Source organism: Neoarius graeffei, chromosome 6 (assembly GCF_027579695.1).
Source record: "Neoarius graeffei isolate fNeoGra1 chromosome 6, fNeoGra1.pri, whole genome shotgun sequence".
Classification (NCBI taxonomy): Eukaryota; Metazoa; Chordata; class Actinopteri; order Siluriformes; family Ariidae; genus Neoarius; species Neoarius graeffei.
This window is the reverse complement of record NC_083574.1, coordinates 49251951-49273549: the sequence shown is the minus strand read 5'-3', so window position 1 is coordinate 49273549 and position 21599 is coordinate 49251951. Positions and strand designations below refer to the sequence as shown.

At 40.3% G+C, this 21599-nt stretch overlaps 2 protein-coding genes across 2 annotated transcripts in view; one reads left to right on the top strand and one right to left on the bottom strand.

Moving 5' to 3' along the window:
- The first annotated feature begins 203 nt into the window (after positions 1-203).
- sspn (sarcospan (Kras oncogene-associated gene)) lies at positions 204-11692 on the top strand. Its single transcript, XM_060922933.1, has 3 exons — positions 204-589; positions 5549-5635; positions 10331-11692. Exons 1-3 carry the CDS (start codon positions 356-358, stop codon positions 10688-10690), a joined length of 681 nt encoding a protein of 226 aa, XP_060778916.1. The 5' UTR covers positions 204-355; the 3' UTR covers positions 10691-11692.
- A 4117-nt stretch (positions 11693-15809) lies between these two features.
- Positions 15810-21599, bottom strand: part of itpr2 (inositol 1,4,5-trisphosphate receptor, type 2) — a 245517-nt gene continuing 239727 nt past the window's right edge. Inside the window, exon 57 of the mRNA XM_060923767.1 lies at positions 15810-16786. Within this exon, the coding sequence (XP_060779750.1) occupies positions 16703-16786 (84 nt within the window). The 3' untranslated portion in view covers positions 15810-16702. The remainder of the gene's footprint in view (positions 16787-21599) is intronic.

Below are 21599 nucleotides of genomic sequence, written 5' to 3'. Positions count from 1 at the left end.
CTCGCTCCCTCCCTCCCTCCTTTTCCTCTCCTCCACGGCTTGCTGCTCTATATGTGGCTCTCAGGCAGTTCAAAATGTTTTCCATATTAGTTCAGAGCCCTCTTTGATTCCAAATAGCTGCAGCCGAGCGGGCTGGCTTGGAGAGGAGCCCCTGGCAAGGGAGGGGAGGAGTAGGGCAGGGCAGGGGGGTGGTAAACAGTACAGAGGGCCAGTCAGGGAAAGGAGAGAAGAAGAAAAACAGGAGACAAAAAGGAGGAAAAGGAGTGAAGAGAAGAAAGAGGTTTAAAAAAAGGAAAATTCTAGGTTTGAAGGAATAGTAAGCCACTGTGCTTGAGGAAGGAAGGCAGGGGGAAGCATGGGGTCAGCGAAGAGTCCAGCGGGGTCTGGTGGAGGGCACAATAAGGCCAAGCCTAATCGAGGAGGCCCAGACGGCGAGGGAAGCCATACATGCTGCGGCTGCCGCTTCCCACTGCTCATCGCCCTGCTGCAGCTGCTACTGGGCATCGCCATCACGGTTGTGGCCTTCCTCATGACCACCATCAGCCCCTCTCTGCTGGCTAGGGAGACACCCCATTGGGCTGGAATCATTGTAAGCATCTAACCATCCTCTTCCTCAGCTCCCAGCATGCTTTCTCACTGCCAGGGCCCTGCATGAGGCCAGCATTCCACTCCACCTTATTGTGCCAGTAGCCACGCTGACATTACTGCAGCTGTACTGGAGCCTCATCTTACGTTAAACTGTCTCAGTGTGCATGTGTTACACGTCTAAGCATTTCTGTACTGTATACTTGAGAAGAATTATTTCAATATTACTACTTCATAACACACAGAAATACAGCGTTGTTAAAAAGCTACTAAAATTAGTTTCTGTGCCCGAAATAAATGAAATGGGATATCTTGTTCTTTCTGGTTGTTCCACATTTAGGATTTTCAGGGCTAGAGCCTGGCAAAATTCTCCAATTTCTGTTTTAATATTTGGACTTAAGGCAGTGTACAGAAACCCACTCTATCCTGATTGTGTAAACAGTTAACTACTTTTGTTATTGCTTAGGAAAAAAAATCTCGAATATCAAGATTACAGTAGATGGTGGCACAGTGAGTAGCTCCATGGTTCTGGTTCAGTCCTGACCTCGGGTTAGTGTTTACATGCAGTTTCTGTGTATGTTCTTCAGATCACATGAAAAAGATTTTAATGTTGCATGTTGTGTAGCATGTGGTGCATATAATTTGGCATTACAGAGAAGTAATCAAGTATAAGGTACAATTATTTTATTTTATTGTAAGGTAATAATATCATTTTATATCAAAATATGTGCCAAAATGGCACCAAACAAATGATCAGTCTTGAAAAACTTATGTAATTGTTCATTTGGTGTCAATTCCCAAGAACCCAAGAACTCTGTTCTCTGTTTCCCTGGGGTATAAATATGATGTTGCACACGTATGAAATTTGTCATCGATTACTATGGGGGGAAAAACCCAAAGAAACACAAAAGAGAGAAATGGTTGTTGACCGACACAAAAAAGGTAATTAAAAAATAGACACATAAGCAGCTATAAATCCCCTTAAACCCAATTAGGAACGCAAGAAAAGGTTTCATATGTGTGAAACAGCTGGAAATTTGCAATTAATTGGACCCTAAGTACGCTGTTCCCCAAACAATGAGAAGGAGGGTGAAGGAGAGAAAAAGTGAGCATAGAATTGTACAGTGTAGTTGATTGTTGTAATTGCCAGTTTTCAAAATGAACCCTTAAATGCCATTTTCACAACAACAAGCTGCTTGCAAGAAAAAGTTCTTCCTAAGAGCATCTCACCTGAACACCAAGCTGAATTAGAACTACAACTGGCATGGTGTGTTGTGGGTAGATGAGACTCGAATCTAACTTTTGGGTCATGGACACCATCATTATGTTTAGTGACAAAAGGAGACTGCATGCAAGAAAAATGCCTGATACACCACTGTATAATAATGAGGTGGATTACTGATGCTTTGGGGATATTGTTTGGTTGGTGGTTCAAGGGCTCTTGTGAAGATTAATGGCAACATGAGTTCTATTAAGTACCAGGATATTCCTGTCTAAAACCTTGTTGTCTTTGCTAGAAGGTTCAGACTTGTCCATACATAGAGCATTCAACATGAAGAAAAGCCAAAGATACTTTCAAAACCCAAACAATTGTTAAAGAAACACAAAATCAATTTTGCAGTGACCACCTTAGTCTCCAGATTTTAACCCTACTGATTTGAAACATGTGGTCTGAATTAAAGAAGGAAGTCCACTGTTAGAGGAATGGGCGATAGACGGACGTAAGTGCAGAAAGAGTTTCATTGAAAGCAAGCTGGCAAACAGTTCCAAAACATGAGGCAAAGAGTATAACCAGAAACAGGCAGCATTCAGGCGATACACAAATGGGTTGTCAGAGGTAATTAAAAGTCAAAGTCCAAAGACACAAACCAAGTCAAAAAACAAGAATAACAGTAAGATAATCAAAAGGCTTGTTAACGTCAGACACAAGGAACAGAGCATATACACTACCGTTCAAAAGTTTGGGGTCACCCAGACAATTTTGTGTTTTCCATGAAAAGTCACACTTTTATTTACCACCATAAGTTGTAAAATGAATAGAAAATATAGTCGAGACATTTTTCTGGCCATTTTGAGCATTTAATCGACCCCACAAATGTGATGCTCCAGAAACTCAATCTGCTCAAAGGAAGGTCAGTTTTATAGCTTCTCTAAAGAGCTCAACTGTTTTCAGCTGTGCTAACATGATTGTACAAGGGTTTTCTAATCATCCATTAGCCTTCTGAGGCAATGAGCAAACACATTGTACCATTAGAACACTGAAGTGAGAGTTGCTGGAAATGGGCCTCTATACACCTATGGAGATATTGCACCAAAAACCAGACATTTAGTAGAATTTAGCTAGAATAGTCATTTACCACATTAGCAATGTATAGAGTGGATTTCTGATTAGTTTAAAGTGAGCTTCATTGAAAAGAACAGTACTTTTCTTTCAAAAATAAGGAAATTTCAAAGTGACCCCAAACTTTTGAACGGTAGTGTACTTCACAAGGTCTGTGTGTGAGGAGAGTCTTTATATGCATGAGCTGTGATTGCACTCTGATCAAGAACAGGTGCATGGCAATTAGTCCTAATGAGCTTGAGCGTGGCGCTGCATGCTAGTTGCAGTCTGAGGCATGCTGCTGCGCACTCTGAGCACAAACGCGTGCGGACGCGACATCCACATGCACAAGTCTAAAAATACAAAAGAACTTAATATGTTCTGCTTGGAGGAGTGAACCAAGATCCCGCTATATGTATCTTTAGACATTATGGGAATAGACTCAGTGCTGTTATTCTCAGGCAGATGCTACAAAATAGGATGCCAATAATTTCAAAACCAGTGTTCTTTTGAGAGAAAACACGCTAAAACCCATAATTAAATAATATTGGCTGTTTTTTTTTTCATGGCATATCAGATATATTCCATTCAGCTAGCATGATATTGAACGAGTCAAAGACGTGTAGCTGAATGGAATATATCTGATATGCCATGAAAAAGCCATTATTATTATTATTATTATACATTTATTTTGGGTGTTCAACGCATCTTTCTCTTTCAAAAATGACTGTCTCCAAATCTTCCGTATTTAACAAAGCAAACCTGGTGGCCATGTTTGTTTACAAATTGTCACAGTCGCTCACTAGCACGGAAGTTTTACATCTCCGACGTGCAATGTCATGTTGTCTTGACAACCATGCAATATCGTAAACCATATTCAACGCTCATTCTCCATTGGGTAGAGGGATGTAACACATGATAAGCGATATGCGAACAATATTGCATGCTATCAAACCAAATTAATAAACCTGCTAGAAGGGAAGAGAATACATGTTTTTATTCCATGGAAAAAGTGTCTTGTATGTATAATAATATACTTTATTTTCTGAGAGTGTAGTCTCAAAAAAAAGGTAGAAAATCATGTTTTTGAGTATGATTTCTGCATATGCGCAGCAGAAAACTTTCTCATTGAATATTCACATCAGCGCCAACGTGTGACATCATGTTGTCTTGACAACCGTGCAATATCATAAACCATATTCAACGCTCATTCTCCATTGGGTAGAGTGACGTAATACACATAGGACAAGCAATATGCTAACAATATTGCATGCTATCAAACAAAATGAATGAAACCCGCTAGAAGGGAATAAAACACATTTTTATTCCATCAAAAAAGTGTCCTGTATGTATAATAATACCACTTATTGCATGTTATTCTCTTTAAATAGTATCTTTTGCTCATTTTTTATTTTTATGAAATTATGAGTTGCAATAGGGCGGCACGGTGGTGTAGTGGTTAGCGCTGTCGCCTCACAGCAAGAAGGTCCGGGTTCGAGCCCCGTGGCCGGCGAGGGCCTTTCTGTGTGGAGTTTGCATGTTCTCCCCGTGTCCGTGTGGGTTTCCTCCGGGTGCTCCGGTTTCCCCCACAGTCCAAAGACATGCAGGTTAGGTTAACTGGTGACTCTAAATTGACCGTAGGTGTGAATGGTTGTCTGTGTCTATGTGTCAGCCCTGTGATGACCTGGCGACTTGTCCAGGGTGTACCCCGCCTTTCGCCCGTAGTCAGCTGGGATAGGCTCCAGCTTGCCTGCAACCCTGTAGAACAGGATAAAGCGGCTACAGATAATGAGATGAGTTGCAATAATTCTGAAGGACACTATATGAGCATTCCTTTTGTGTTTGCTTTTCTTACTAGCATAGCACTGATAATCACTCACTTCTTGGTGATGTTTTAATTGGTTTTGTGAGCCTGAGTGGAAAGCTGTTATATAGTTATTTCCTGTTATGCATCAACGTCACTCCAATATTGTAGCTATGCTTTTATTGTTTTATCATGTGAGATGTAGAACATCAGGTGCTAGGTTTCACACACACACACACACACACACACACACACACACACACACACACACACACACACACACACGCACAAACACTACATCAGTCAGAATTCATCAGAGTATCTCTGGATATCCCCAATTCACCACTCACAAGAGCATTGCTTCTAGAGAAAAACACTGAGGTCATCAGGATTTCTCTGCTTAAGAACCTGGGGAAAACAATTCAATTGGACACCACACGTTGGTCACAAGACTCCTGCAGGACTGAGAAAGAGTGTGTTATCTTAGAAAAGGGGGAAAGATATTCAATTTGGCAAATCAGTGATTATACTATCAGATGACAAGTGAGTGCTGAGTTGCACAATACTAATTACAACAATCATGGAAAGCCTGGCAGAAACACAGAAATGAATAGAGCAGCAAATAAGATTAGTCCAATTAAGAAGTTAGGCATGTGTTTATAACTTGGGACACAATGACAACATTTTTCAACCTCTGGGTGAAGGCACACATACTGGTTATGCTTGCACATGGAGCACAGAATCTTAGAACTGTGTTAATTGGTGCAAGTAATTTGTTGGAATGAATGTGCTTTCCAGAAAGTTTGCATTAAAACAATTTTATCTGCATCGTTTTACAGCTGTGCATTGTATCCATCCTGGGCTTTGTGCTCTATTTCATCACCTATCTGCCTGATGAGAAGACCTCTGCACAATTCATCACAAAGGTGAGTGTGAAAAAGAGAAAAAGACAGAAAGAGAAGGATGGGGGGAAAAATATAATTACGAACACCTCAGCTACTCCGTTTGGACATTACCAGTGGATTGTATAATTGGCCGTAGACACCTGAAATGTGCTGAATTACTGTACTACTTAGTGTAATAGCTAACGCAAAATCAAGGCTCAAATTTAGCCAATCCGAAAGACATCAGTGCATTTCACAACAAGTCACTGCAGATTAACAGAACATGGTAATGAATAATACTGTCATTTCTGTGCAGTAAAAGTAAAGTCAGTGCAACAGGACTCCTATGGTCTTAGCATTTCTCTGCTCATATAAACAGCGCCTTGCACAAGTATTCACCACTTTGAGTGTTTCCACATTTATAACTTGGAAATGAAATGAGAGTGTTTGTCATGACTGTACACAAAATAGTCTTCGATATCAAAGTATGAGAAGGGGGGGGGAGTGGACGCAATATAGTAGACAAAAAAAAAATCCCCCCCCCCCCCCCCCCCCCCCAAAAAAAAAAAAAAAAAAAGTTCAGTTCTGATTGCACAAGTACTCACCTCTATTTCTGTGAAATCCCTAACTTAGTTCTGGTGCATAATTGATTGAATGTGTCACATGAGTAGGTGATGGACAAATGTAAGTGCAGGAAGAGTTTATTAAAAGCAGGATATCAAACAATAACAAAACATAAGGCAAAGTGCATAGACAGGAACAGGCAATGATCAGGCGAGGCACAAACAGGATGTCAACAGGCAAAGTCCAAAAACACAAACAAAGTCAAAAAAGCAGTGTAATAGTAAGATTCTCAAAAGGCTTAGTAACATCAGACACAAGGAACAGAGCGTATACTTCGCAAAGTCTGTTGTTGTGTCTGAAATCACTCACTACTCACTATATAGTGGACTATACAGTGAGTTCGCCATTTTGTAGTGAGAATTATTACACCCTATATAGTGGACTCCTAGTATCCCACAATGCACCGTGAAAAGTAGTGTACAACCGATGGTCACTAACCAAGCAATATATACCATCATACATTGCGGTTGCATGAGACAAATTTATAAGTTGTGGCACGAAAATGGCAATAATATTGTAGTGTGTTGGGGTGAATGGATGGAGGAAGAAACATATTATAAACGGACCGTCAAGTACAATTAAAAATAATAAGAGAATAGAAAATAAGCTAAAATAGAATAAGACAGATAAAATGCAAGAATAAAAGTTAGAGTGCAGAGCGAGGAATTAATCAAAAGCCTCAAATTTGATTTAATAAAAGGCAGCGGCAAAGAAGGAAGTATTCAGCCTTGATTTAAAAGAACTGAAAGATGCAGCAGACACAAAATACTTTGTATTTATTAATGTGGGAAATATGCTCAGTATAATATGGATTTATCACAAAAAAAACATGCATGTGTTTGTTATTTTGAAAACCCGCCAGTTGACTGATTGGGCACATTTTAATTGTGCGACAGTAATGATGTAAATAATGGCTCGGCGGAGTAGTGTCTGCAAGTGGGTTTTTTCCTTTTCATTTTACCAATGAGCTCCCTATATAGTCCTCTATATAGAATTCCCTAGATAGTGAGTAGAGAGTAGTGAATGAGTGAGTGATTTCAGACACAGCATGTGTGTGAGGAGAGTCCTTATATGTGCGAGCTGTGATTGCACTCTGATCAGGAACAGGTGCAAGGCAATTAGTGCTAATGAGCTTGAGCATGGCGTTGCACTTGAGTAGCAGTCAGAGGTGCGTCGCTGTGTGCTCCGAGTGCCAATGCGTGCAGATGTGACAGAATGGAGTCGAGCTCTGTGCAGTTAAAGTGTCATGCAGATGTGGACAAAGTATCCAACATAATTACTTAAGTCAAAGTACAGATCCCACTGGTCAAATGTTACTCCGATACAAATGAAAGTTGTCCAGTCAAATTTTTACTTAGGTTAAAGTACTGAAGTACTTGCTTTTAAAAATACTGAAATATTAAAAGTGCATTTTCTGTCAACGCATCATTGTATTATTTACACAGTGCTTACAAAACCTAATGCCTCTGACGCAACCTACTGGATTTACTGACTAACTCGTAGAACCTGTAGAATAAACACCTTTAAACACAGATAAACACAGATTTCTACATTCTGTTTATTTGGCAAGATTAGGTTAAAACATATTTCTGAAAGGACTTCAGATAAGTTAACGTTATTCATGTTAGAGTAACTCGGTTTTTACATGCTAACTGTGTCCAAGTTAACTAGCTATGTGTAAACGTTAGCCGTGGGCAAATCCATAGAAAGTCATTTGACTAACCAGACTGCATCGCTATTGCAATATTATCGCTAGCTCTAAAAGCAGAGACAACTTTGTTGCAAGCTTTCTCTTGGAATAAAATGTTTATAGACCTCAATATGCTTCCGCAGGTTGGACGGTGAGTTTTTGTAGGCTTTGACGTGGTTCGTTTTTGGTGAAACATTTAAAACAAAATGAATCTTTAATCCTTTCAGAAGACTGAAACATGGGTTCTAGGTCATGGGTGCGTGCATTCGCCAGAAGAACTGCTGAGAAATCATTGAACTTGATTTTATACAATCTATGGACGTGATGTGACCCTAGTGATTACTGATTGGCTGTCTCAGTGTCACCTGCGAAAAAATCAATCATATTTTATCAAAGAAAAGAAAAAAATCATCCACTTTCAAAGCTGCTTCATGGTAATGAGTAATGAGGACCTTGATAGAAATGTAGTGGAGTGAAAAGTATGATATTTGTCTTTCAAATGTAGTGAAGTTAAAGTCATAAGTTTCCAAAAAAAAAATACTCGAGTAAAGTACAGATACTCAAAAAGTGTACTTAAGTACAGTACTCAAGTAAATGTACTTTGTTACTGTCCATCTCTGGTGTCATGTGAACTCTGTGTAAATACGCCTGTTCCTGTAAGGTCCCAAAGTTTGTTAAACCTAAACAAAGAGCATCATGAAGGACAAAGTTCTGGAAAAAGTATCAAACAGGGTTTGGTTATTTAAAAATATCCCAAACTTTGAGCTTTCCACACAGCACGACTGAATCCATTATTTAAAAATAGAAAGATGGCACTGCAACTTTGGCTAGACCAGGTAAGAAAGGCATGAATCAAAGACACAACCAAGAGGTCATCAAAGAAGGGTCCATTGTCCTTTAGGTATATGTTGGAATCTAATGATTATGTATAGCAAAGTTAATGGGAATTCAATTAGCAAATACAGTTAGGTATGAATACATTTTTCTATTTAATACCCAAGTTACTTTCCAATGTGTTATTAATGTTGTGTTGTTAATGTATTAAAGTAATGTTCACTCTCTTAATGCCTCTTAACTGTGGATTTTTGCACCTACTTTGAGATTTGCACCTACTAGACTTTGACAATTAGAGCTCTCCATTTCACTCTTTTCATTTACAGCCAGAAGATAATGAATCCAAGGTGCATCCATTCATCGATCCATAGAAAATGTACTTGTACTTAATGTAGGTGCTGTTCAGACAAAGGTCAAGTGGAGAACATGTTTGGTCTAGGGCTGTGATATGTTCTGCACACACATGGTTTTACAGTTTCACATCACCTCATAGTTTGTATTGTTTGTCTATAATGATATAATGTCATAGTTGTTGTTCATTTCCAGTTTTAGCTTTGAAACTTTGTTGATGAAACCGTTGGTGTTATAAGGTTGTGATGGGTTCTTCTTATATATTGTACCTTATTTAAGGCTACACTATAGGACAAAAAGTATATGTACACCTGACCATGACACACATGTGCCTGTTAAACATCCCATTCCAAAAGCATGGTATTAATATGGAGTTATCACCCCCTCCTGCTGCTATAACAGCCTACACTCATCTGGGAAGGCTTGCTACTAGATTTTGGAATGTTGCTTTATTGATATCACAAAAGCATAAGTGATGTCAGACACTGATGTCTGGCAAGAAAGCCTGGCATGAAGTCAGAGTTCCAGTTCATCCAAAAGGTGTTCAGTTGGATTGAGGTCAGGGCTCTGTGTAGGCCACTCGAGTTCTTTCAAACCAACCTAGGAAAACCATGTTTTTATGGAGCTTGTTTTGGCATTCTGGAACATGTTTGGACCCCTTATTTTCAGTGAAGGGAAATCTTAAAGCAACAGCATACAAAGGCATTCCAGACAAATCTGCACTTTCAAATATGTGGCAAAAAATTTGGGGAAGGCTCACATTTGAGGGTCATAGTCAGGCATCCACATACTTTTGGCCATATAGCGTACACGAAGGCAGTGTAGTGGTTAGCACTGTCGCCTCACAGCAAGAAGGTTCTGGGTTCAAGCCCAGTGGCTAACTGGGGCCTTTCTGTGTGGAGTTTGCATGTTCTCCCCGTGTCTGTGTGGGTTTCCTCCAGGTGCCCCAAACCCCCATAGTCCAAAGACATGCAGTTAGGTTACCTGGCTACTCTAAATTGTCCATAGGTGTGAATGGTTGAGAGGAGAAAAACCTCTATAATAATCCAGTAGAAGGCAACAGGAAACCACTACTGTAATTCTTCCCTAGAAACTTTGATGGCTGAAGCTGTCAGAGTGGACCTGCCATCAGGCAGAACACTAAAGAAGAAGACGTGTACACGAAAATTTATACCATCACCAAGTCAAGACATTTCACTAACCAAGTTTGATCTTGTTCTCCCTTTGTATACTTGCAGCTCGTGTATTTCCTCCTGTGTTCAGTGGGGCTTGTCATCTCCATTGTAGTCATCGCCTTCCAGGGCCACCACTACTCTTTGACCAATGGCTTCAGATGCAGTATGAATGGCCAGAACTGTGTCTGCAGACTGGAGCCAGAGGACCCCATCGCACGCACCTTCACCTATGCTGAGGTGACAGACTGCACTGCCGTCACAAGCACTCTCATGCTGTACTACCTGCTACAGATGGTGTTGAACCTGGCTCAGGCCATCGTCTGCTTGCTAGGAGCTTTCATCATGTGGAAGCACCGCTATCAGGTGTTCTTCGTGGGCTTACAGATGAGTTCACCCTCCACTCAGCAATGGCAGAAAGTTTAAGAACAGGGTAGAGACAGAGGCATGGCACTGGGAGAAGGGATGAAAAGTTCTCCTGCGAGCAAAATGTGGAGCAGTTGAGTGTGTTGTGTGTTGAGGGAAAGTCCAGAATTTCCCACAGCATGTCTATTTGTGTGAGTGTACAGCTGAAGATACATTTTGCATGGCGTGGTAGTAGCATACGGTACCATGGTGGCAAATGGCAGTTTCCTGTCCTTTTTTAGGACTCCTGTATTTTTCTGTATTGGCGTCTGGACATTTCCACTTATATAAAGGTATACTTGCTTTTGCCAGTGCCAAGAAGGATATTCTTATCTAACAGACTGTATGTGTGATCCAGTAGGATAGCTGTCATTCTGGGAGAGCTACATTTTCACTCTGTTTGCATAGGATTTGCATATCAGACTGATGACCTTAATAGATAGTAGTTATATGACAAATCCCCACTGTTACCTCTCAACAACAACAATCACAAAAAAAAAAAAGGATTGGTAAGCGTTTTATATCCGAATTCTTCATTTTTAATCTGCAGTGGTGCTCAAAAAGGGGTCTATGATGTATCCTCCATTTTATGTAAGTGTGTGATCATGGTAGAGATCACTATCAATTTGTTATAGTTAGCTACTATTGTTATTGGTAATATAACCATATTTATTGGCTTAAGTAAAAGGTCAACTGAATTAAATGGGTACTTGAAACACACTAATGTGTGTCTTTTTTTAATATTCTAAAATGAATCCAAAGATAATGTCAGCTTGAATCGAACCACAGTTTTAATAAACCGTCTGGTTTAAGTATATTACAACATGATTAATAATTATAACACAACAAATGAGACAGGGTACAAGAAGTTTGAGATCCCCTGGCTTAAACTATGTTAAATATTGCAATACTAATACTGTATCTTGGTTGATTATGTAATGATATTGCAGTGTATAACCTAAAGCGTATAAATTGTGTTTAATCAAAAGCAGCGACCCTTTATATTGTTTTATATGTTACGTTTTGACGAATATAACATTGCTTTATTGATATTTGCATACTTCTTTGTGTTTTTCTGTGCTCGCATCTTTCATTGTGTAACAGTCAAAACCAAACGGTCCTTAGTTAGCTTTAGTTATAATCATTGCTTAGACTTGCTTATTGGCAATAATACATATAAGATGATCACTAACAGAAATAGTCCTGCACACAGATGGGCAGATGTAAATCATGTCCAGTTAAATGACAGGCTTGTGGTCTGAAGTCTGTGCTTACACAGTGAATAAACAGCAGCGCTACTGTGAACAGCAGAGAGATGGGGGTCGGAGGGGGTACTCAGACACACAACAGATCACTGCCTGATCATTATAACTGGTTTTACACTAATGTTCTTCTTGCGTATATAACAAGCACAGGATTGACAAGTTTAAACATCCTGTCTTGTAACAAACTTCTCAAGAGGATTGTGTATTCACTGATCTGTAGCAGTACAGCAGTTATACAGGGTGTGTACCACAGACCACAGTGTTTCTGCAGACAATGTCCAGATTTTTGAAGTTTGACACTTTGAACATAGGTTGAGAGATGAGTATTTAGAACATGTGCTACGTCTCATCTCATCTCATTATCTGTAGCCGCTTTATCCTGTTCTACAGGGTCGCAGGCAAGCCGGAGTCTATCCCAGCTGACTACGGGCGAAAGGCGGGGTACACCCTGGACAAGTCGCCAGGTCATCACAGGGCTGACACATAGACACAGACAACCATTCACACTCACATTCACACCTACGGTCAATTTAGAGTCACCAGTTAACCTAACCTGCATGTCTTTGGACTGTGGGGGAAACCGGAGCACCCGGAGGAAACCCACACGGACATGGGGAGAACATGCAAACTCCTCACAGAAAGGCCCTCGTCGGCCACGGGGCTCGAACCCGGACCTTCTTGCTGTGAGGCGACAGCGCTAACCACTACACCACCGTGCCGCCCTGTGCTACATGTTTGTTAATAAAAACAAAAAGCTCCCAATTCATGCCTGTGACTCATCATCCCTTAATAATAGCCATCTCTATTTCTCCAAGTGTTCATAGGACAAAATTAGAGCAATATGTATAGATCTCAGTTATGCCCTAAGGTCTAATAACATTTCGAGGCAATATAATGACTAGGACATAATAGACCCCTTCATTTGCACAATTGCCCTCACTGTACAGCATCAGAGCCATAAAGCCAGTACATGCTGTGACAACTGTGCATACTCGGCTATAATATTAAAACAAAAGCCGTTAAATCTGGGATGAAACAGAGCCTGATAAAGCTGTAGTGGATTCTCCAGTATGCCTCTTAGCAGTTTAGTCTTCTGTGCAATACCGAGTCCAGTCAAGGGAAAAAAAGGAGTGGCTCATGTTTTTTTTCTCCTTCATAATGTTTTTAGGGAAGAGAGACTAAGGGTTGTTCCTACACCACCGCTCATGTGACTCCCTCATCTGTTCTATGCCCTTCTCGTGTGACACCTCACGTCACATGCACTCATCACATGCAGGAAGGCAGATTTTAGATTAACGCCTGTTTATATTGTTTATTTATCACTGTGGCAATAATGTTTTGAAAGATATCTTTTTTTTAAATGAAATGTTGTTTCCTCATTGTTATATGACAATGAAAAATTTCCTTACGACTTTTCTATCACGTCAATTATGGTTGAGTATTTGTACATATTCACATAACTTTTTTTAATCTATTAGTTTAATATCTAGTATTCTGGCCATACTAGGCATCATTTACTTTTGCCTTTACATGTATCTGTTATTTAAACACATCAACACTTAAGCAAGTGTGACAGTAAAATCTCACATTAGAACAAGATTCTTAGGTTCTAATTAAAATTTCTTTGGCAATATACATCCATCCATCCATCCATTATCTGTAGCTGCTTTATCCTTCTACAGGGTCGCAGGCAAGCTGGAGCCTATCCCAGCTGACTACGGGCGAAAGGCGGGGTACACCCTGGACAAGTCGCCAGGTCATCACAGGGCTGACACATAGACACAGACAACCATTCACACTCACATTCACACCTACGGTCAATTTAGAGTCACCAGTTAACCTAACCTGCATGTCTTTGGACTGTGGGGGAAACCGGAGCACCCGGAGGAAACCCACGTGGACACGGGGAGAACATGCAAACTCCACACAGAAAGGCCCTCGTCAGCCACGGGGCTCGAACCTGGACCTTCTTGCTGTGAGGCGACGGTGCTAACCAGTACACCACTGTGCCACCCTGGCAATATACATTTATTTTAAAAATATGGTATTTATAGGACCCTGAATATATGTGCAGAATTCTACACAATACAGATTACTAGATTGAAAATGCGTCTATTTATACGTTTTAATAACATATAATCAAACTTTTACAACTCAGTAACCATAAAATAGTCAGACAGAACCTAATATCTTGATGTGTTTCAGGCTTCAGGTTTTATTGTCTGTATAATTGAAACACTTGGTCAAATATTGACTTTGTGTCAATATTATTTTGCCAATATATCAATGTATTAATACAGAAACATTCTGTGCCCTGTATAAACATACATGAGGCAGTCTTTGAGCTAATTGCAGATTCAGGGAAAAACCAATATAAAAAGTGTTTATTAGTGTACTGGGCTACCATGAGCTACCAGAACACCAGCGCTATCCAAAATCTCCCAGAAGTGTGATATCTGGTAGGTGTGATGGCCATAGCATGTGATTTCCATCATTTTTACTCATCTAATGATTCTGCAAGAGTGGCACGGTGGTGTAGTGGTTAGCACTGTCGCCTCACAGCAAGAAGGTCCTGGGTTCAAGCCCAGTGGCTGACGAGGGCCTTTCTGTGTGGAGTTTGCATGTTCTCTCCGTGTCTGCGTGGGTTTCCTCCGGGTGCTCCGGTTTCCCCCACAGTCCAAAGACATGCAGGTTAGGAGAATTGGTGGCTCTAAATTGACCGTAGGTGTGAATGTGAGTGTGAATGGTTGGTTGTTTCTATGTGTCAGCCCTGTGATGATCTGGCGACTTGTCCAGGGTGTACCCCGCCTCTCGCCCATAGTCAGCTGGGATAGGCTCCAGCTTGCCTGCGATCCTGTACAGGATAAGCGGCTACAGATAATGGATGGATGGATGATTCTGCAAACCCTTGTGCCCCGTGGATGGGGGTGGAGTCATCCTGGAAAAGACCACTCCCATTAGGATAGAAATGTTTCATCATAAGATAGAGGTGATCAATCAGAATAACTTGGTTTTGATTTTGCAGTAAGCTTTCCATCTAAGAAGACAAGTGGAGCCAAACCATGCCAGGAAAATACCACGGCATAACAAAACCGTATTTTATTTCCCCTCTCTCATTTGTCATCCACTTGCGTTTTACAAGCATATATTTCATGAAACCTGTAGAAAATATGATTTGACTGACCCTCACTTTACTTCATTTCGTTAAGAGCAGCACTAGCTTGTTCTGCTCTCTTACTAGACAGAGCTTTCTAGAACTTTCCCTGCTTATTGATGGCTGTTTGTGCTACTAGCTCAGTCAGAGGCTAAATTTGGCAACCCCGTTTCTCACGTAGGCTACCAATCTGCCATTTCTGGAACAGGGCCAGATCTCTACCCACGCATACAACACGTACCATACATTGAAGCCTCAGTGACGTGGGATTTGAACACATTTATCCAACCAAGGTGGTGTGATTTAAAAAATAGTTCCACTTTAATCTTTTTTTTTTTCTTTTGGGCCACCAAAAAGTTGATTCCAATTATCTGATTTCTCCTTGTAACATGGAAGTGAAAAGTCTGTAAAGTTCACAATTTCATAATCCAAAAAGACAGAGTGGTTAACTGGTGTCATGTTATTCATGGATGGTAATCATTTACCACTGCTTGAAGCCAGGCAGAACTCTGGACTATAAATACTCAGAGGGGGGAAAATGTCACATGGTGAAGTGCAACGGACTTTCTAGGTGACTTTAGTGCTCTGTGTGTGTTATATATATATATATATATATATATATATATATATATATATATATACATACATACACACACACACACACACACACACACACAGAGCACCAATATAATGAGTTAAATGATGGTCCTGCACATTCATATCTACATATATTATTTATTACAGTATTATGATCACATATTGAACATAAAAGGCATTTCATCTCAATTACATCCCTTCAATCCTCGTGTAAGTCACTTGTGCAAATCTACACACAAAACGTGATAAGGTGGCTTAAGAGTGAGTTAAATTGTCTTGGTGACAGCACATTCAAATGTTAAAATAGGGAATGCTTTAAATCAATATTCGACACAAGTTACTCAGCAGAATCTTTTGACCGTGTTCCTGCTAACAGCAAAATGTACCAATCTAGCATTTGGACATGGTTCATACATACATACATTCACCAGTCACTAATCACACAACATTTAAAAAGGTAACCCTGGTGCAGTGATTTGCTTAGTAGGCACAACATACATTTTCAATATAAATGTACAAAGATAACCAACAATTTAACAAGTTTCTCCAAATGAAACCAGATACCGACTTTGTTAAATGAGATGAACGTTTTGTTTCCAGTTCTGTATTCTCTACAGGATAAAAGGACACTTTAAGCCAGCAGTTCTTCTATGAGAAAAAGCTCTAAGGCACTTCCCAAGCAGCAGTAACCCCAGTGAGTGAGGTACATCCTGAAGTTCACCTTGACTTACACTGCTCTCCAGTTAATGCCAAAAGTAACACCAATAAAACGAAATGACATTTAAAACACCAGTAATACTTTATAGTTAAAAGTCCACAGGCAGCATTTCCATTAGGTATCTGCCCTAGACAGGAGGAGACCCTGGAAACATCACGGATTTGCCGTGTCAAAGGTTTGAGTGAGACAGTTCCCAGACATTTCTCTAGAAGCTCAAGGTCAGAGCTTCTAAGAAGTTCAACAGAAAACCAGTCGATGATGAGGGGAGGGGGATCGCGCGTCTCTTGTCGGTCCTGTTCTCAGTGTGCAGGGGGCACGTGATGGTTGACTTGCGTTGGACCCAGGAAGCCCATCCTCTGCTTGTTTTTCCTCTGCTCAGTCATCTACACACAGAGAGAAAGAGGAAAAGAGGCCAATCCATCAATCAGCTCAATCCTCAGAGGTAAACTTGGTGCAACAGTGCAGCAGAAATATAGAATACAGGACATGAAAAACCTCAGGCGTTTGAGTCCTGACTCCTGTAGACAAGTGAATGTTTGTGTTAAATTTACAGTGGATACTATATTAATTAATTTTTTCTGTGTTTAAAATCTATATTTTTATTTAAATCTGCCTTGTGGCAATGTCTATCGTTAAAAGTATTACACAAATACAACCCCGATTCAAAAAAAGTTGGGACAAAGTACAAATTGTAAATAAAAACGGAATGCAATGATGTGGAAGTTTCAAAATTCCATACTTTATTCAGAATAGAACATAGATGACATATCAAATGTTTAAACTGAGAAAATGCATCATTTAAAGAGAAAAATTAGGTGATTTTAAATTTCATAACACATCTCAAAAAAGTTGGGACAAGGCCATGTTTCCCACTGTGAGACATCCCCTTTTCTCTTTACAACAGTCTGTAAACGTCTGGGGACTGAGGAGACAAGTTGCTCAAGTTTAGGGATAGGAATGTTAACCCATTCTTGTCTAATGTAGGATTCTAGTTGCTCAACTGTCTTAGGTCTTTTTTGTCGTATCTTCCGTTTTATGATGCGCCAAATGTTTTCTATGGGTGAAAGATCTGGACTGCAGGCTGGCCAGTTCAGTACCCGGACCCTTCTTCTACACAGCCATGGTGCTGTAATTGATGCAGTATGTGGTTTGGCATTGTCATGTTGGAAAATGCAAGGTCTTCCCTGAAAGAGACGTCATCTGGATGGGAGCATATGCTGCTCTAGAACCTGGATATACCTTTCAGCATTGATGGTGTCTTTCCAGATGTGTAAGCTGCCCATGCCACACGCACTAACGCAACCCCATAACATCAGAGATGCAGGCTTCTGAACTGAGCGCTGATAACAACTTGGGTCGTCCTTCTCCTCTTTAGTCTGAATGACACGGCGTCCCTGATTTCCATAAAGAACTTCAAATTTTGATTTGTCTGACCACAGAACAGTTTTCCACTTTGCCACAGTCCATTTTAAATGAGCCTTGGCCCAGAGAAGACGTCTGCGCTTCTGGATCATGTTTAGATACGGCTTCTTCTTTGAACTATAGAGTTTTAGCTGGCAACGGCGGCTGGCACGGTGAATTGTGTTCTCAGATAATGTTCTCTGGAAATATTCCTGAGCCCATTTTGTGATTTCCAATACAGAAGCATGCCTGTATGTGATGCAGTGCCGTCTAAGGGCCCGAAGATCACGGGCACCCAGTATGGTTTTCCAGCCTTGACCCTTACGCACAGAGATTCTTCCAGATTCTCTGAATCTTTTGATGATATTATGCACTGTAGATGATGATATGTTCAAACTCTTTGCAATTTTACACTGTCGAACTCCTTTCTGATACTGCTCCACTATTTGTCGGTGCAGAATTAGGGGGATTGGTGATCCTCTTCCCATCTTTACTTCTGAGAGCCGCTGCCACTCCAAGATGCTCTTTTTATACCCAGTCATGTTAATGACCTATTGCCAATTGACCTAATGAGTTGCAATTTGGTCCTCCAGCTGTTCCTTTTTTGTACCTTTAACTTTTCCAGCCTCTTATTGCCCCTGTCCCAACTTTTTTGAGATGTGTTGCTGTCATGAAATTTCAAATGAGCTAATATTTGGCATGAAATTTCAAAATGTCTCACTTTCGACATTTGATATGTTGTCTGTGTTCTATTGTGAATACAATATCAGTTTTTGAGATTTGTAAATTATTGCATTCCGTTTTTATTTACAATTTGTACTTTGTCCCAACTTTTTTGGAATTGGGGTTGTATATTGGATTTGTTTATTTCAGAAGAGGAATGTTCTTCAAAAAAAAAAAAAACCTTTACATTCACTAACTACAAAAAAAATATTTTGGGAAAGACGAGCTGAATGATGACTACTAAAGAAACCTGTTGACCCATCCACCCATTATCTGTAGCCGCTTATTCTGTTCTACAGGGTCGCAGGCAAGCTGGAGCCTATCCCAGCTGACTATGGGCGAGAAGCGGGGTACACCCTGGACAAGTCGCCAGGTTATCGCAGGGCTGTTGCCCACTGCTTTAAAAAACAAAACAAAACAAAACACACACACACACACCAGTAATGCCGATCAGGGTTGTCATGGTGGTGCAGTGCACTGTTGCCTCACAACTAGAGTTAACTTAGTGGCTGAGTGTGGCCTTTCTGTGTGGACTCCACATGTTCTCCTTGTGCGGATTTCTTCCAAGTACTCTGATTTCCTCCCACAGTCCAAAGACATGCGGATTTGGTCAGCTGGCTACTCTAAATTGCCCGCAAGTGTGAATGAGAATGGTTGTTTGTCTCCATTTTAGCCCTGTGATGGATTAGCGATCTGCCCAGAGTGTACCCCACTTCATGCCCAAAGTCAGCTGGGATTGGCTCCAGTTCCCCCGTGACCCTGATGGCTAAGTGGTATAGATGATGGACGGGTAGATGCTAATCAAGCATTCCTAATTATATACTTTTGTTCTCAAAATCACTAACATTGGAGCACTTTGATAGGTTTAATTTCTAATTAATGGAAACATCATAATGCGTAATCTACTTTGTTGGCTTTCTTTATAAAGCAACAGGAGAGTTTCAAGTGTCTTATTATTACAGCAATAACGGAACCAACATTCAATTAAACTGAATTCCTGAAGACAACGTCAAACTTGTTTCAAACGAGAAGGTCAATTCTATGTTTAGACCCCATTCAACTTCATTTGGCAGTCTCTTATTTTCCTAGCTTGAACTACAATATACACACAGAGCACTTTATTAGGAACACTATTATAATACTACCGTGAGTTGGCCTAGTGGTTAGCGTGTCCACCTCTCGATTAGGAGGTCACAAGTTCTATTTGTGGTCGGGTCATACCAAAGACCATAATTAAGGAAAAAAAAAAAGTAGTACCTACTGCCATCTGGCAAGGCACGCTGCAATACAGATGTGAGTGGGGAGTCAAACTCTCGTGGTTACCAGAGGACCAACTCCCCACTGTAACCCTAGCTATGTAATAGGCGAGAGGCAGAGGGCTACAGAAACGGAGATCAGTGCTGCCCTATGGTGTGGGAAGGACTTTAGACTTTTGTACAAGATGATGGAAACATTTCTTTGAGATTCTGGTCCATGTTGACATGACTGCATCACATAGTTCCTGCAGATTTTAAGGTCCACTTTCATGCTGCAAATCTCCCGTTCTACCACATCCCAAAGGTGTACTACTGGATCGAGATCCAGTGACTGGGAAGGCCACTGAAGAACATTGAGCATTGTTATATTCATGGAACCAGTCTGAGACGACTTTTGCTTTGTGACAGGATGTATTATCATGCTAGATTCAACCATTAGAAGATGGTAAATTGTGGTCATGAAGGGATGCACTTGGTCAACAACAATACTCAAATAGGCTGTGGCATTCAAATCAATGATTGATTGATATTAATGAGCCCAAGGTGTGCCAAAAAATCCCCAACATTCCCCACACCATTATACCACCTCCACCAGCCTGGGCTGATGACACAAGGCAGGTTGGGTTCATGGATTCATGCTGTTGGTGCTAAATCCTGATCCTACTATCAGTGTGCCTCACCAGAAATCAAGGTTCATCAGACCAGGCTACGTTTTTCTAGTCTTCAGCTGTCCAGTTTTATTGAGCCCATGACAACTGCAGCCTCAGTTTTCTGTTCTTGGCTGCAGAAGTGAAACCTGATGTGGTCTTCTGCTGTTGTATCCCATCCACCTCAAAGTTCAATGTGTTGTGCATTCGGAGATGCTTTTCTGCTCACCACAATTGTACAGAGTGGTCATCAGAGTTACTGTAGCCTTTCGGTTAGCTCAAACCAGTCTGGCCATTCTCCATTGACCTTTCCCATCAGCAAGGACTGCTACTCACTGGAAATTTTTCCTTTAGTGCACCATTCTGAGTTACAGTACCAGTCAAAAGTTTTGAGACACCTCCTCATTCATAGCTTTTTCTGCATTTTGATTATTTTCTACATTGTAGAACTATACTGAAGACATCAAAACTATGAAATAACATAGAACATGTATGGAATTATGTGGTAAACAAATGTGTTAAAAAATCTAAATATATTTCAGATACTTCAAAGTAGCCACCATTTACCTTGACGTTTTGTATACTATCGGCATTACCTTAACCAGCTTCATGAGGGAGTCACCTGGAATGCTTTTCATTGAACAGGCGTGCCTCGTCAAAAGTTAATTAGTGCAATGTCTTGCTTTCTTAATGTGTTTGAGATCAAACACTAAATGGTAAACAATAAAAATACAATAAATAGTCCTATTCCACAACTGTAGTAATCCATATTATGTCAAGAACCACTCAACTCAGTAAAGAGAAACAACATTAATCACTACTTTAAGATATGAAGTGTCTTTTAATTAAGAAAAATGAAGAAAAAACACTGAATTAGGTGTGTCCAAACTTTTGATTGGTACTGTAAGTCTAGAGACTGTTATACATGGAAATCCCAGGAGATCATCAGTTATAGAAGAGCCATTCCACCGAATTGGTGCCATTTCCGTCCCTAGAAAATTATATGTATAAATCCACATAAAAATGTACTTTAAAATACATTTCCTTATTATGCAGAATGTCCTGCACATTGATCTGATTTCAAATTTAAGATATATAATTGTAAGGATTAATAAAAACTACCTAAAACACTGAAAAATAGCATGTGTTACCTGTCCCCGCACTCTAAC